This window comes from Hydra vulgaris, chromosome 11, assembly GCF_038396675.1.
Source record: "Hydra vulgaris chromosome 11, alternate assembly HydraT2T_AEP".
NCBI lineage: Eukaryota > Metazoa > Cnidaria > Hydrozoa > Anthoathecata > Hydridae > Hydra > Hydra vulgaris.
The window spans coordinates 28,657,370-28,676,551 of NC_088930.1; the positions used below are offsets into that span (position 1 = coordinate 28,657,370).

General features: G+C 27.7%; 1 protein-coding gene and 1 long non-coding RNA gene across 2 annotated transcripts in view; both read left to right on the forward strand.

Annotated features, from left to right (window-relative positions):
• Positions 1–400: 400 nt before the first annotated feature.
• LOC124813971 (EKC/KEOPS complex subunit TP53RK) lies at positions 401–1,184 on the forward strand. Its single transcript, XM_065810691.1, has one exon. The coding sequence runs from the start codon at positions 445–447 to the stop codon at positions 1,093–1,095; it is 651 nt and encodes a 216-aa protein (XP_065666763.1). The 5' UTR covers positions 401–444; the 3' UTR covers positions 1,096–1,184.
• Positions 1,185–1,698: 514 nt separating this feature from the next.
• The window catches only part of LOC136087566 (uncharacterized), a 41,583-nt gene continuing 24,099 nt past the window's right edge, over positions 1,699–19,182 (forward strand). Inside the window, exons 1-2 of the long non-coding RNA XR_010641877.1 lie at positions 1,699–2,385; positions 2,578–2,636. This is a non-coding gene — a long non-coding RNA (uncharacterized LOC136087566). The remainder of the gene's footprint in view (positions 2,386–2,577; positions 2,637–19,182) is intronic.

A 19,182-nucleotide genomic window follows, 5' to 3' on the forward strand; every position in this document is an offset into this window, starting at 1 on the left:
AAAAAGTAAATCTTACATAGTAGTACTTATACTTTTTATTTATACATATTATGCTTATACTGTCAAAGGTTTTATTTTAAGTCTTATTATGCAATTTGATTCTTAAATAGAATGTAAAGAATAAATTCCCCATTCTAATATATATATATATATATATATATATATATATATATATATATATATATATATGTATATATATATATATATATATATATATATATATATATATATATATATATATATATATATACATATATATATATATATATATATATATATATATATATATATATATATATATATATATATATATATATATATATATATATATATATATATTTATTTATTTAATGTATATATTTGTGTACTAGCAGTATATTACCTATATATATATATATATTATTGTATTTTGACAGTTTTTGTATTATACTAAATTCAAGAAGTATGATAAAACAAGGAGCTGAAGCTAAAGTATATAGGTGTGAGTTTTTTGGTCAAGAGGTTGTTGTCAAGCAACGATTTAAAAAATCATATCGTCATCCTATTCTTGATGATAAATTAACTAGGAAAAGAACTTCACAGGAGGTTCGCTCAATGTTAAGATGTCACAAAGCAGGAATTAAAATTCCTATAATATTATTTGTTAACCATGTTGCCAATGAAATATATATGGAAGAAATTAAGGATAGTACGACTCTTAAGGAAGAAATAGAAAAAAAATCCTCTTGTTATTTAAAGCAAAACAAACTTGAAGATGTAATGAAAAATATTGGTGTTATTATTTCTAAAATGCATTCAGCAGAAATCATTCATGGTGATCTTACAACATCTAATATTCTGATAAAGGAAGAGAAAAATATTTATTTTATTGACTTCGGGTTAAGTGTAATTTCAAATTTATCAGAAGATATGGCTGTTGATTTGTATGTACTGGAAAGAGCTTTTTTGAGTACACATCCTTGCTCTTCACTTTTATTCTCCATCATTCTTGATAGCTATATTGAAAGTTTTAATGACCACAAAAAAGTTCAAGAAGTTATAAGTAAACTTAATGATGTTAGAAGTAGAGGCAGGAAAAGAGTGATGATTGGCTGAATTAAAATGAACATTTTTACTAATGACAGCTTTACGATTGATATGATTACGTTGTAAAAAATTGAAAATAAATTTATTTACAAAAAATAGTTTTTAGTTTTATGTTTTTAATGGTTTGATTAGAAGTGCTTGACTGCACATGAAAGTATTATATTAACAAATAACTAAATTAACAAATATATATATATATATATATATATATATATATATATATATATATATATATATATATATATATATATATAATAAATACATAATTTTAGTTTGCACTGTCCTAGTATATTTGAATGCCTGAAATTTTAAATTAGAATTTTTTTTTAAAGAAAAAAAAAACATTAAAAAAAAAATATTTTGTATTAAATGTCCATCTTATCTAGATAAGATATGATATATATATATATATATATATATATATATATATATATATATATATATATATATATATATATATATATATATATATATATATATATATATATATATATATATATAAAGGGGTTGTCCCAGAACTACCTAGCCTAACAAAGAAAACACAAAAATTTTGAAAAAAAAAACCATGGCTGAAAGCTTTAACCTTTGAAAATTTTCATTGCTTATCTTCAAAAAGTAAAAACCATCAACGGCGCATTTTATGCCAACTTATTCCAGTGTTTGAGTGAAAAAATTAAGGAAAAATGTCAGCATTTATACGAAGAAGAAAGTGTTGTTACATCAAGACAATGCACCGGTTCACACATCTGTTATTGCCATGGCTTAATTTAATGAATTAAAGTTGGAATTGCTTCCTCACGCTCCCTATTCACTAGATTTAGCCCCCTCAGATTATTTTCTATTTTCAAGCTTGAAAAAATTGCTTGGTGGGAGAAGATTTTTTATAAATGAAGAGGTAGAGTCTGGCGTTGATGGCTATTTTTCAGAGTTTGATAGTTTTTACTATAAACAAGGTATTGAAGCAATTGAACATCGCTGAGAAAAGTGTATCGAGCTAAAAGGGGATTATGTTGAGAAATAAAAAAAAAAAATTCAAAAATTTTTTCTTTGTTAGGCTAGGTAGTTCTGGGACAACCCTCATATTTGTGTGTATGTGCAAAAATATTTGTATGTGTTACAAGATATTATTTTCTCAATTACTTTTGATTTTTATTTAGTTAAATTAGATTAGATTGGGTTTTTTTTTCTTTGGCCTGAAAACAATTCATTCAAAAACAAAGTATTTTTTAAGATAAACATCCTTACTTATGAAGGTGAAAACCTTGTAGTTCTTTATGGTTATGGTTAAGTAAAGTTATAGTACGTAAGTTTGTAATTTTAATCTAATTGTTCTTGTAAATTTGATTATTTGTTAATTAAAAAAAGTTTACTATTTTGTTATTTGTTTTTTAAGTGGAATTTTATTTTTTAAAGCTTTTATTTGAGTTTTTTTTATTTAATATTCTTTTACAAAACAAACCATTTAAATTACTGCTTGTTTTATACTCTCAGGTATTTCATGGCTAGCCGTGGAGAGAAAAGGTGTGCGATCGCACTTCAATCTTGATCAGGCATGTAGCTGTTTTTTTTTTGAAAGCTTGACCAGATAAAGCTTTTTAATTAATTAAAAATGCGCTGAAAAAAATGGACAAAGGAAAAGTTTATAAACAGGCTAAACTATTTAAAAAAGAAAGAAATCTTGAAGAAAGAGAAATTAAAAAAAAAAGTCTATAGCTCTAAAAAAAGATAAATCTGAAAAACTAAAACTCTAATGTTGTGCAATTACATTTGAATCTCCTCGCGCTGGTTGAACTGATTTTTTTTTATATTAGGAGAATAGCAATTATATATTTTTTTCTTTTTTTTTTTTGTCTAAATAAAAATAATTATATGATTAATTTTTATTTATTTATGTAATTTTATATATCAATCAAAAAAAAAGGATACATAAACAAATAAAAAAATAATAATATAAATAATTTTAATTAAACATTACAGAAGAATAAAAAGACTTTTTAAATTCTCCTAATACAGTATTAACTGTAATAACCTTTTCAAACCAACGGGATGAACTATATAACTTTTTTTTTTTAAGTTATTATAATGTTAGGCAAACTCTTTTAATTAAAAAAAAACTTACATCTTATTATCCTTTAATAAAAAACTAACTTTATTTAAATTATCAAAAAGTATTTTAAAAAAAAGTTTATTGAAACATTCATAAATCGTCATTGTTTATAAAATTAAGAATATGCATAGTTTAAAAAAAATTACATTCATTATTAAAAAATACTTTTGAAATAAATAAAATAATTTTTTAATATTCTATGATAATTTATTTAATGGCGTTTCAAAACTTTATTTAAAGCGTTTAGCTTAGCATAAACAAATTTTATTAGAGAGTTTACATAGCACAACAAAAAAAAATGGCTGTGTTATGTTTTCCACTATTAAATTTATGAATTCATCAAAAAATTTATTAAAAAAATGGTTTTCGTTGTTGTTTATGAAATTAATTATACAAATTGTTTTAAAAATATTTACATTCATCTTAAAAAAATACACTTTTTAACAATATAATATCTTTCGATAATTTAAATAAATGAAGAGCAATCATGCAAATAGTGTTTTGTCACAAAAATAAAAATAATAATCTATGGTACAAATAGTTTCGCTTTTATAAATTTCATAATATAATGCAGAGATTTTCATTTGTAACATGTTTTCTTCAATATATCTTAATAAAATTAGTAATAAATAATAAAATAATTAGTAAGGTACAAGGTAGTAATAAGTTTTTTCTATTTTACCACACATTTGATCTGGTGGGCAATTTACTTTTTAAATGTTTGTTCCTCAAATATCTTTTATAGTATACAATCTTTAGTAGCAATTTCTCGCTTTATTACCTTATAACTTTATTTAGCGCATTTTTCAAACGTTTTCAAAATTTTAGAAAGCCATGGTTAAGTTGTCGCAAAAAAATAATAAATGCGTAGTCTGGAATAGAGGGTGATCGCATGCCTTTCCTGTCCATGACTGGTATATTAGAATTCATGATTTATCAATCAATTTATGTTTACTGTAAACATGCATCCCAATTTTTTTTATATAATTTTTTTTTTTCTTGTTTTGTCTTGTTATCTTATTTCTACATTGAAAAGTCAATGGTTTTGTATGAATAAATGTTTTCATGAATTGATAACTTATACAAATATTATTAACCATAATTTTATTATGAAAGTTTGACCATGACTATTAACCAGGAGGCTGAATAAGTGTAAATTGCATAAGTGCAAACTAGCATAAGTTTGAAGCAGTTGCAAAAACTGGGGTATGTGAAAATTGGTATAATTGTGCTGAATAAATTTGCAAACATTGGCATAAGAGCAAGTTGGAATAAGTGCAAACCAGCATAAGTGAAAAGCAGTTACAAAAATTGGCATAAGTGTGAATCAGCCAGTTCGCATTTAAGCTGATTCACACTTATGCCAGTTTTTGCAACTGCTTCGCACTTATGCCAATGATGGCAAATTCTTTTAGCGCACTTATGCCAGTTTGCGCTAAAACCTGTTCATATTTAAGCCAGATTTTGCAGCTGATTCGCACTTATGCCATTTGCATAAGGGCGTTTGTTATTTTCCACTACCAAAATTGATACAAGTCAAGAAAAAAAGCAGATAAGAATATAACATAAATTTTTTTTTTTTAACATGTTTTTTATGTAAAAAAATAAAAAAGTCATTAATACTAATAAATTAAATATAAAATATTTGGTTGTTCTTAATATACCTATTGAAATAGTCTGCACTTTTGTAGGATTTAAACCCGACAGTTTATTTCCTGATGAACTATTATTGTTGGCGATGCTCCATAAGCTTGTGGGCCTAGTGCATTGTTACTTTGCTGAATTTTTTAACGAAATGTTTAGAAGCCTATTTAAAACTTTTTTTTAAGTTTTTAAATATAATTTTTTAAACAGAGCAATCGTTATGTTCATATCTCTATTAATTCGTATTAACATTGGAAATTCGGCATTATAAAAAAAAACAATTTCATACATGCATCAAATGCGGTAAATACTAGGGTTGTTCGCTGTAAACAAAAACTTACAAAAATTTCGTATATTTTATCTTCCGTAGTTCAAGTTGCTATTGCGGAAGTTGCACTTGCGCAAATTCACCTTTTGTAACGCATTATACGAAAAAAATAAATAATAATTCTGTAATAACCATTTACGAAAAGAAACTTGCGAAACAAATCATTTCAAAAGAATACTTGCGAAATAGTTCCTTACGGAAGGAGCGTTTCGGAATGTGTTTTTAAGGAATAAGCTCGAAAGATTACACAAAAAAGTCTTATTACTTATTATTTAAATAAAATGTTGTTTAATGATTCTTCAATACTTTATATATACAGTATTGGACAAAACATTTGCAACCAACATCGAACAATGCTAAAATGTGTTCCTAATTTTACATGTCTTAAAAACGAAACAAACTATACTACCACAGCAAACAGTTCAGGAGTCTGGAGTCATAGAATGCCATGATATGAGCAATCAGCTGACAGGTGACAGCACACAGATGACAGATGACAGGTGACAGCACACAGATCAGATGACAGGTGACAGCACACAGGCAGAATTTCGTTGACAAGTGCCATTTTGCAGCAGACAAAACAAGTGCAACTTTTTTGGTTTGGCCCGTGTCAACGTCACAGAAGTTTTTTAATAATTAAAGGAAGTATCCAGAAGTTTCCAGAAGCATGCAGAAGCTTCCAGAAGTTTCCAGAAGAAGCATCCGGAAGCATCCAGTAGCATCCAGAAGCTTCCAGAAGCTTCCAGAAGCATCGAAAAGAAGCATCTAGAATCTTCCAGAACAGGTTCACACAGGTTCATTTTACTATATAAGAGACATGTAAAGAAGGATCCCTGGATATCATCAGTCGAGATACAAAAGCAATTAGAGCTGCCTGTATCGGACCGCACAATCAGATGACATGCTGTTGAAGCCGGATTGTTTTCTCGACGCCCCTGCAAAGAAACCGCTGATTTCACTAAAAAACCAGAAAAAAAGACTCCTGTTTGCTACATCTCATATTGACTGGAATGTGCAGAAAGGGCGAACTGTCCTGTTCAGTGATGAATCGAATTTCAACATTATTGGGAGCGATGGCATTTGCCGTGTACGTCGACCGGCTGGAAAACGCCTCGATTTACGTTACTGCCATAAGACCGTGAAGCATGGTGGAGGCAATGTAATGGTCTGAGGGTGTTTTTCTGCTAACAGTCTAGGTCCAATACATCGAAACGATGGAATAATGAACCGTTTCATGTATAAAAATATCCTGAAAGATGTTATGTTACCTCATGCTGAATGGAATATGCCAAAAAAATGAGTTTTTCAGCAAGACAACGATCCGAAACACACTGCAAAAGTAGTCAAGCAGTGGTTTCAAGACAACCACCTATCGGTGATGGATTGGCCGCCTCAATCTCCGGATCTCAGCCCTATTGAGAACCTGTGGGAGATCGTCAACCGCAGAATTAATCGTGAAGGTGTTCGTAATAAGGATCATCTGTTTGAACAAATCCAAAAGGCCTGGTCAGCGATTCCACAAAGTTTTATTGATCACCTGATCGAATCTATGCCTCGAAGATGCAAGGCTGTGATCGACAACAAAGAATTTGCCACGAAATATTGATAGTGAAATACAGCTTGGTCAACATTTTGTCGAGTTGCACTTGTTTTGTCCAGAAGGAAATCAACTTTTTTTAATACTTTTGATTAATTTATTAATTTTCGTGTACAAATAATGAACTTTGTGATGAATAAAACTTGAAAAACTTTGTCTCTAAACAGTTACATAGTTATTTCTCTAAATTGAAATAATGCAGCACTTTTATATAAAGAAACTAAGTTAGCATTATTTGGTTGCACTCATTTTGTCCGATACTGTATATATATATATATATATATATATATATATATAATATATATATATATATATATATATATATATATATATATATATATATATATATATATATATATATATATATAGTTATATTATATATATAGTTATATTATATATATATATATTAAATATATATATATATATTTATTATAATTTTATATATATATATTTATACATATTTATATATATATATATATTTATATATATATATATATATATATATATATATATATATATATATACATATATATATATATATAGTTATATTATATATATATATATTAAATATATATATATATTTATTTTAAATATATATATTTATATTTATACATATTTATATATATATATATATATTTATATATATATATATATATACATATATATATATATATATATATATATATATATATATATATATATATATATTTAATATATATATATATAATATATAGTTATATTATATATATATATTAAATATATATATATATTTATTATAAATATATATATATATATATATATATTTATACATATTTATATATATATATATATATATATATTATATATATATATATATATATATATATATATATACATATATATATATAGTTATATTATATATATATATATTAAATATATATATATATTTATTTTAAATATATTCATATATTTATACATATTTATATATATATATATATATTTATATATATATATATATATATATATATATATATATATATATATATATATATATATATATATATATATATATATATATATATATATATATATATATATAGTTATATTATATATATATATATTAAATATATATATATATTTATTATAAATATATATATATATATATATATATTTATACATATTTATATATATATATATATATATATATATATATATATATATATATATATATATATTATATATATATATATATATATATATATATATATATATATATATACAGTGACCTAGAAAGGTTAAGAAAGTTAGGATGCAGGAGGGGGGGGGGGGGCTGAAACAGAAATTAAGGGGGCCTTACGCAGCTAAAATTTAAATGGAAAAAACTGAAACTTTGAGTTAGTTTTAAGGGAAAGGGCAATGCTTCCTCTGCAACATGTCTCTATGCCAGTGTTTATATATATTTTTATTTATCAAGTACCGATTTTGGTTAACTTCTGACTCGGTTGTTTACTGCCTTTAGCTAAGCAGAAATGGAGGTTTACTATTTATATTCTCATATATAAAAACTTAGTAAAATATTTGGTTCCATTACAAATTTTAATTGAACTTTAAGTGTTGTTTTGCTGTTGTCAGTTCTTACTGAATCTTGCAATTAATGTATCACTACCTCTCAGACTAGCTACAGCTCTGAATCTTTCAGCGTTTGTATAGTCCTAGTGAGCTTCTGTGTTAAAATTTTTTCCAGTGGAGAAGACCCAGGGAAAGGTTGTATTGTACATACCTTTTTTTTTGCTACAAAATCTAAACAGCTAAAAATCTAAAACAGCTAGAGCTTAAAAACTTTCAGCAGTTGTATAGTCCCAATAATGTTGGGATGTTGAAAATCAAAGCATTTTCTGGGGCCAACAACACAAGGGGCAACAAATACCCTTCCTACCTTTCCACCCTACCACCCTAACTTTTTTATTTATTTATTAAGGAAACTATTTAAGAAAAAATTATTGATGTGTTTAATCAAGGATGTGTTTAATTTTTTTGAGTTGATAAAAGCAAAAGCTCATATAACAGAGCACCTCAAAAATAAAAAAATTGAAACTGACTAAACATAAAACTATACTGTTTGAAAACAAATAAGAGCTATTTTTAGGCATTTTATTATAAAATTAAGTTTTAGGATTCATCACTTAAATTAGGTCTTTTTTTGATTTCAATAAAGAAATTGTTTCCCGATTTTGCAATTGCATTCGTATATTAACGTTATTCAAGTTATCTTTATTATTTAATTCTTACTTATTAAATGACATTCTAAAAAGTATATTTTATGAAAGTCTTGATTCTTTTATAGAAATTTAAAACTGAAACTTATCAATATCATATAAAAAAATTAGCATTTTAATTACTTAGTTAATTATACATATTTGATTCATAAAACGTAATTAAGTTATTTATTATGTTGCGTTTCGTAAGTATTTTTCCCATAAGAACTGTTTCGCAATTTACGATGCGAAGAGTTTTGTTTCGAAAGAAATTTGGTTTTTATCATTATCTTAAAAAATAAAACCTTAAAATGTTCATATGTTGCAATACTTAAAATAAAATTTTATTATAAACATTTTGGTATATAAAAATTTTATTTTTCACAATTATATCCGTTTGACCAACAAAATTGTTTTATAGACTTCGAAACATCGTTTAGCGAAAGAGCTTGTTTCACAAGTGCGACTTCCGTAAGCGCTACTTTCGTATGTAGCAAAATAGTTTTATTTCGTAATTCAACTTGCAAAAGGCTACATTTCGTAAGTAGCATTTGCGAAATGAACATCAACGGTTGTTTTTGTTTCATAAAATTCAGTACGAAAAAAAAAAATTCTTGATTTTCAATATCCTTTCGAAAGATTTTTATTTTTCCGGAACGAAATATTCCAGTTAACAACTCAAGAAAATACATTTATTAAAGAAACCATATTATTCTTTTATTTAACTTATTCGGTCACTACAAAAATTGTTAATCAAATTATATATTTTACAAATAAATAACAATTTATTTTCTTATTTTTCTATTATTGTCATATATTGTCATGTATTGAGAAAAAAATGTCAAATATAGCAAAAACATTTTTAAAAGCGAAAAGACGTACAAAACGAATAAACATAAGAATAAAAATAACAAAATTTCTCATAGTTCTAGCGTACATAACAAACTAATTATATGGACTGATAAAAATTGTGAATAAATTGCATATCAAAACTTTTAGTTGTTGTTAAATCGTTATAAAAGATGTTTTTTTCAACAATGACTCTAAAAAAAGAATACAGAAGTTGTATAAAAATTTTATTAAAATTTTTTTTTTAATTTACTTTTTTTAATTATTAAATTTTCTAGTTTATTTAATTATTCTTGATATTTCGTTAAGATTTTATTTCCTTTTTTTAAGATTTTTTTTTTTTTCTTAGTAGATAAGTTTAGCTTTTTGCCGCAAGTTTTTGAAACGCTTTAAGGCCTTTTTCCACAAAATATTCACACAAAGCGAATTTTATCGTCGATAAGCATGCGCAGATAAAACATTTCTGGCCATTATGCTGATACAGCGTTTTGCTGCAGTAAAAAAAAAGTCGGATTCATTTCAACTTTTTGCGAATTGCCATAAGCGAAAACCAATCAAATTTTGAATATTATATCACGTAATGTCAACAGTAATTTTTCTATGAACTCACTCTGAACATTGATAAGCATTAGTAAATTCATCAAATAAGGAGCAAGACTTAAATCGAGAATTTACAAATGTAAATTTGCACACTGTCAATTTTGAAAGTTACACTCCATAAAAACCTTTTAGGGAAAAACCCTACATGGAGTTAAACCTGCTGTTCATTCTTGCAGTAACAGTTTTTTAACAGAAGTGTTCATATCAGAGTTAAGCATTTATTTTCTTATACTTTTTTATAAAAAAATCTAATATTAAATTATCATCTTATATTAAATTATCATCTTATATTAAATTATTACAAAATGATTTACATCTTACATTTTTTGTTTTTTTTGTTTTTTTATTAATTCACCTTTCCAAGGCCCAGAAGGCCACTACAAACGAGGAGACTACTTAATTGTGGTTATAACCCTCTCTCAACTCTATAACTCCGAAACACGAAACTTGACGAACAAGGCGCTGCGCGGAGAAACAAGTTGAACATTCAAAGACGGAAATGTTAAAATTAAAAAAGTTAAAATTAAAAAAGTTAAAATGCACGGAAAGAAATTTTGACATGTTCCAAAGTAGAAAGTATTCTTAAAAAGTAGTAATTGCTTTTATTTAAACATACAGCGTAAACTTATTGCTGCCATTTTTATTGTTGATAAGGAAAAAAAAGTAGCGCAAAAGAAAGTAAATGGAATCAAAGTGGCATTTCGTCTTACCGAAAAAATTCGCTTTGCGCCATGGCGATCTATACTGCAGGCCTAGCCAACGTGCAAACTGCGTATCTGACTGGGGGCCTATTTTAAATTTCGCTTAGCTTTAGTCGCCATTTTAGTGATATTAAAATATGGGCAAAAACTGTTGTATCTATGGCTGCACTACAAATTATCTATCTACAAAAAAGAAATCTGATAATTTAAAGCTTTCAATATATCGATTTCCTAAAAATAATGAAGAAAAGCAAATGTGGAATAAAGTAATTCCGAATGCAAACTTAAAAGTAACTAATAACACTGTAGTTTGTGAGTTGGCCGATAAATTTTGAAAAACAAATAGTTAGAGGAAAATATCATCCTAAATTTCCACCATCTATTTAGCCTGGCATACCGTCTTGTCAAATTCCTACCCATCTTCCTCCACTACGTGCAACAACTCGTGCTTCTTCTTGTTTTCGAAATTTTGCTCAAGATGAACTATCCACTTTTTTAGAAAAAGATAGAGTAACTTTTGCTGAAATAAAAAAAATTCTTGTAATAATAAAAGAGATTTAAGTGTTTCATTAGTATGCTTTATGATTAATAACACTATTCATTTACAATCACAAGTTTATTCAAATGGAGTTCCATATTTTTTAATCAAAATTAGTGAGAATTTGCATTTTGAAACTTATCATTATGGTGCCAAAAATAAAGTTCTTACAATTTCTAAAAACAGAATTTCAAAAATCAATATGGTCTATATTAGAAGAAGTTTTGTGTTATTTGAAAAATTTAATTCCAGGCAGATAAGAAATAGTAATTCAGGAACATTTAGCTTCTATGGGTACACAGTGTGTTGGTAGTAAGATTTATTCTAAGGTTATTATTAGATTTTTTCAGTATTTTTCTACATCCAGAAGTTTGTATAACCAACTGCGAACAGATTACCAATTGCCTTCTATAAGAACTTTGACAAGAATAACTTTAAAAGTTTCTAAATTAAATGAGAAACATTTTTTGACTACTATTTTTCAATCTGTTGAAGAAAAACAGAAAATTTGTTTTTTATTGCATGATGAGGTTTATGTTAAAAAAATGTTATTATACCATTGTGGAACATTATTCGGAAAAGCAATCAATGACTCAACTTCTCTTGCAAAAACTATATTGGGTCTAATGGTTAATTGCTTATTTGGTGGACCATTGTTCATTTCCAAAATGATACCTATAAGTAAATTAGACTCTCAATTTCAATTGGCATTACTATCCAATCTATAAAGGAATCTTCGGGTCAAGTTTAAGCTATAATATGCGATGGAAATAGAATTAATCAGGCATATTTTTAAATATTTGAAAGATCAGCTCCAGATAAACCCTGGTTGACTAATGATGGTATTTTCTTAATCTTTGATTATGTCCATTTGCTTAAAAACATTAGAAACAATTGGCTTACTGAAAAAACTTGTCAACTTATTTTTTATGATAAAGGAGTATGTAAAGTAGCACAATGGGATCATCTTAAAAAACTTTATGAACTTGAATCTAAAAATTTAGTTTAACTATCCAATTTAAATGAAAGTTCAATATTTCCGAAGCCAATTGAGAGGCAGTCAGTTTCTACCTGTTTAAGGGTATTTTGTGACAAAACTTACCATGCTTTAATCAGGGGCGTGGTGGCTCTAAAAAGCCCATGCGGGATTTTTATTAAAAGGCCAATATATGCGGGATTTTGCCATATATGCTTTATGTAAAGGCCCATACGAAAAACAAATATATTTATTTGTTTTTCGTAACTGACCTTATTCTAATAAATCATTAATACAAACCAACAAGTTGAGATAATACTATTTGTAATTAATAATATTGTTTGTAATACTTCAAAATAAAAAATGGTAAAAACACGATGCAGCGATTACGTTTTTGTTTTGATTTTCTCAAAACACAACTTTACTGCAAGCAAATACGATTAGTACTTTATTGTTTGAAGAACATAGTCCAACGCAAAATTAAAAATCAAAGATTTTAATTTTTTTATTACTATATAATGTTGTATATTTTATTGTACAACAATATAAATTTTTTTAAATTATATATAATTATTTTTCTAAAATAAATCTTGAAAATCTCGAAAATTTAGAAATTCTTTTTATTTTATGAGAAAATTCTTTTTAGTTTATGCTTTTGTTTCATTCGGTGTTTTAACTTTTATTAACATTTTAGGATAAACTTGCAACAGCTAAAATGCCGCTCTAAAAATGGTGCGGTTATTGACATAATTTAAACATAAAAGTTTTTATAATGTAGTTTCATTTAGCAGTTCATCATCTTTTTTTAAATCTGTCTGAGGACAGGATATAACGGAGTGATTTCTTTATTTACATACAATAATATAAACTGTATAAAATTAAAAAACTTTATTTATTAATAAAGAAGTTTATATCTGTTTCGAAAGGTTACAAAAATGCAAAACATGAGTTTGATCCTTATTTATATAAAACCTAATTTAAAATTTAACACCAAAATATTTTTCTTAAATGAATTAAAACGCAATACAATTACTATATAGTAATTGTATTGCGATTTAATTCATTTAAGAAAAATGTTTTGGTGTTAACTTTAAAATTAAGTTAATTTAAGTCCAACAATAATAATAGCTATTATTAATGTTGGGTCTGCGGACTTTCTTAAACTTTTGTCAACATTACGATCGTTAAAAACCGTTTATGGGTTCATTATTTTTCTCATGAAAAAAATATCATAATACGTTTTAAAACATCTACTTTGTTTTCAGAGCAATATTATTATTATGCAAAATACTAATATAATTGCGCTCAAATTTGAAATCAAGTTTAAAATCAAGTGATTAATAAAATTTTAATTTGTGCTAACATAAATATTTAAATGATTGTGGAATTTCTTTAAAATGTAGAAAAAATTAAAGTTTGCCAAAAGGCCTATATTTAGATGAAAAATTGAAAAGCCCATGCGGGAATCCCGCTTAGCCTCTGGGGCCACCATGCCTCTGGCTTTAATTAATCATTCAGGACTGCAGCATATAAAAAAAAGACAAGATATATCAGATTTTATTAACATTGTTGTGTCATGGTGGAAAGTTCTCAATGTAAAGGGAACAGGTGCTGATATTAGATTCAATGATGAACTTCAAGCAGTAATTAAAGATCCTAATGATAATAGATTAGAAAATATTTTGAATTTTGGAAATATGGCTTTAAAGATGGCTGGAAAGCAAGGTAAATAGGAGAAACAACCTACTTGCGATACTGCACAGTCAATTTATCACACATGTAATAGTATTGTTGAACTATCTAAATCATTATTGGATAGCTCACATCAATATTTCATTCTTAGTGAGTTTTTTACTGATCCATTGGAAAAAGAATTTAGCAAATTGCGCCAATGTTCAGGAGGTACATAACAGTACAACAAGTGATTGAAAAGTTGAATATTTCAAGAGCTGAGCTTTTGCTATTACTTGATAACCCAGCTTTTGAGATAAGTCTTGATACAACCCATCCTTGTCCAAATTGTAGTTTTTTATTGGATGAGACCTCTGCTAAGATATTTGACAATCTACCAGAGCTCGAATCTTTTATTTCTCTCGATACAAATATGGCTCTTATATATATATCAGGGTATTTAACTTGTAAAGATAAAGAACTATCAGAAAATGAATTGCTAGATAAACCACTTTTTACCACCAAAAGTATGGACAATACATAGACTCAATTGACTGTGGTGGGCTTACTATTCCCACAGATAATACCTGTCAATGGGTAATATTTTCTTTTATAGTTTTTAATGTAATTAAGGATAGAGAATGCAGAGTATCATTAAGCAATATTCTAATAATGATTTCAGAGTTTTACAATTTTGAGATGCAGCGACACCATGGAAATATTCTTTCAAATATTTTTTTGAACAAAAAACAAAAAAATATATATTTATTTTATTTAATTAAAGTTTACTGAGTTTTTAAATTTTTTATTTAAAGTTTTTTTGTCGGTTATATATATATGTGTGTGTATGTATATATATTTATATTTATATATATATATATATACACATATATATATATATATATATATATATATATATATATATATATATATATATATATATATATATATATATATATATATATATATATATATATATATATATATATATATATATATATATATGTATATATATACACACACTGGCGAGCAAAAAAAAGTGAACAGTACAATTTTTCAGTAAATTATGTATTATTAATCAATTAAAAATATAATACATAAAATATAACATATCGCTTATGTTAAATACATATACATACACATATATACGACTCATTTTGAAAAAAAAATTAATATTTTGTGTGGCCACCACCATTTTTCATCACTTCATTTAATCGACGCGGCATCGACTCAATTAAATTTGCTATCAAACGGTCAGGTATCGTAACCCAAACTTGTTTTATGGCTGCCCAAAGATCATCTAAAGATGAAATATTATTTTTATGGACCTCTTTATCCATATAGTCCCACAAATTTTCAATGGGATTAAGGTCTGGACTTTGGGCAGGCCAATTTTAAAAAAGGAAGATATTGTTATCCTTGAGCCATTTTTTAACTTGTTTAGACGTATGGCAAGGAGCATTGTCATGTTGAAATTTAATTTCATCCTCTTCTAATTCTTCCAGTGTGGGCAGCAAAGATTTTTGTAGAATACTAATGTATTCTTTGGAATTTATTCGTAATCCATCTTCGACTCTATGCAATCTGCCCACACCTTTGGCAGAAAAACAACCCCAAACCATAATTCCAAGATTACCCTTTACCGTTTGGTGAATACAATCTGGATTTAATTGTTCGTTCTTACGTCTAATGCACATCTGTGGACGATCTGAATGCAAACAAAATCGTGATTCATCTGACCATAATATTTTTGTCCAGTCTGTGTTTTATTATATTTTACCCAAGCTAACCTTGCCTTTTTTATGGTGTGCTGTAAGAAGAGGTACTTTTTTACATGGGTGTATTTTGAACTCCTGATCTTTAAGACGCCTTGAAATTGTCCATCGGCTAACCTTTTTATCATCAGAACACATAAAAGTTTCTGCGATATGCGTCATAGTGGTTTTTTGATTTTTTAAAACATTCAATTTTAACTTGTGACAATCTCTTTCCGTCATTTTTCTTGGTCTGCCAGAACCTTTTTTTCTAGCTGTTGTTTTATTGTTTTTCTGACGTGAAAGTATCTTGTGAACTCCACCAACACTAATGTTTACACCTTAAGCTTTCATAATTTGAATAATTTGGCGTATCGATTTACCGGACGCACTCATTCCAACAATGATTCCTTTTTGTTCCATTGTTAAATGAGGTCCTCTGTGAAAGAAAAATGATAATATTTTTAGAGTAATATATGAAGAAAATATTTATTTAATGATAAACTATGTATTTTAAATGAATATTTTCTTTTTCATAAGAATCCAATAACATCAAAATTAAAGGGAATTTTTCATTTTAAATAAGTTAGAGGCATAAATAATAACCAAAATAAAAATAAAAAAAAATTACCTTTTATTTGGAGACATTTTTTTCCTTTTATTTTTTATAATAATAATATAGCGATAATACGTCCTATTTCACCCACGCTCTAATATCAACTACAGATTTTGCTGACAACGTTCACTGTATTCATATCTAATGTTTAGAAGTTTATTTATGTTTTCTTTAAAAGATAAACGTAAATTCTTTGATAGTAGGAACAAAAATAAACAAGCTTGTATGAGTTTCTGTCCAGAGCTCTTTCATTTTATGCGTAAGCAGTCGCTGTTCACTTTTTTTTTCTCGCCAGTGTATATATATATATATATATATATATATATATATATATATATATATATATATATATAGAGAGAGAGAGAGAGAGAGAGAGAGAGAGTTATTTAAAGTTTACTGACTTTTTTTAAGTTTTTTTGTCGATTATATATATATATATATGTGTGTGTGTGTGTGTGTGTGTGTGTGTGTGTGTGTGTGTGTGTGTGTGTGTGTGTGTGTGTGTGTGTGTGTGTGTGTGTGTGTGTGTGTGTGTGTGTGTGTATGTGTGTATATATATATTTATTTATTTGAAGTTTGCTGATTTTTTTTATTTAAAGTTTATTTGTCGATTATATATATATTTATATAATTTATTATTTGTCAATTATATATATATTTATATAATTATATATCCTAGTTGCACAATTATAGGCTCTATTTTAAAGATGCTTATTGTAGATTTCAGTCAGATCAGGTTATCCTGCTACTGGTAACATGTAACCCAGTACAATCTGCTTCATGTCCTGCTGCCTTGTAGGATACGCCTTTTTAGGCAAAGGCTAGGAGATGCCAACTCCGATTTAAAACACCCCCTGCTCTGGGGCTCTTGGTTGAGTAAAGGCTAGAGATGATGTCTTGATAAAAATACTCATCTTGGGCAGATGTTAAATGCACCCGGCTACTGTCTTGTAGAAGGCCTCCTAGGCAAAGACTTAAGGGGTAAACAGATTTTATCTTTTGACCAGCTTCGCACCCCTTCTTCATCTATTAGACTGGCACAGATGTATTTTTAATACATTGTTTCCAGTTTAGGATGTTGAATGCTGGATCTTCTTGACTCAATGCATGGGTTTTGCTTGTGTCTCTGTTTTTATGACTAGGCAACTCATTCTATTATCTCCTAATGAGGGTACAGCTCTAAAACTCAGTTTTATGGTTCTGAGGCCGGCTGGTAGTCAGGTTTTCCGAACTCTGTGGTAGCACTCAGAGAGGCTGATTCCATCAACAGCTGAAAAATATCAAAGTATTAACAGTGCCATGTTGCGCATGGATGGTGTCCCTGTTTGTACTTTTGGTGTGCATTGCGGAGGCCACATTTGGAGCCCTTTGTTACGGCTTAGGGTTTATTAGTAGTAATGAGACAATTGCTTGGGCAATTAAACGGTGTTCTGAGTACTATCTATGCTTTGAGTAAAGTTCTTCAATCTAATTTAAAAATGAATAAAGTACCAAAAACTATAAAACACAAAAAACCATCATCATCACCAAGTTCTCTAAACCTATCATTCACTAATATTCGTGGTCTTCAAAGTAACTTTTCTTCTGTTGAGTCTTATCTCTTGCAAAGTTCACCAGACCTACTTGCTCTTTGTGAGACTAATTTGAGTTCAGCTGTCTCATCTTGTGATCTTAGTGTTGATGGTTATCTTCCTCTAATTCGTAAAGACTCCAATAGTCACATGCTTGGCCTAGGCATTTTCATTCGTAAGAATTCACCCATTTGTTGTGAAACTAGGTTTGAATCCACAGACTATTCTTTCATGTGCTTTCGTTTAGCACCACTTCACTCTATTGCATTTCTCTTTGTTCTATATCGCTCTCCTTCATCTCAAGACTGCACTCTTTTTGACATTATTTCTGATCATATTGACCAAGTCTTCTCTCTTTATCCATCAGCTAATATAGTTGTTGTTGGTGACTTTAATGCTCACCACTCTGAATGGCTTGGCTCTAGTGTCAGTGATTCGGCAGGCATTAAAGCCCACAACTTTTGCCTTTCTCAATCCCTAACTCAGATAGTCAACTTTCCAACTCGCTTTCCAGACAACTCGAATCATTTAGCTTCACTACTCGACTTATGTCTTGTTTCTGATCCTAGTCAGGGCTCAGTTTCTCCACATTCACCCTTAGGTGCTTCTGATCACAGTTTGATCTCTCTAAAACTAATATCTGATTCTTCTTCATCACCTGAATCCCCCTATTATCGAACCTCTTACAACTACAGTAAAGCTGACTGGGATTCTTTCCGTTATTTTCTTCGTGATGGCCCTTGGGTAGAAATCTTTCGTCATCCTGTCGACAAATGTGCTTCTTACATAACTTCGTTGATTCAGGCTGGCATGGAATCTTTTATTCCCTCTCGACGATTCCAGGTCAAGCCTCACTCTCCTCCATGGTTTTCTTCATACTGTGCTGCTGCGATTGCCAATCGAAACCGTT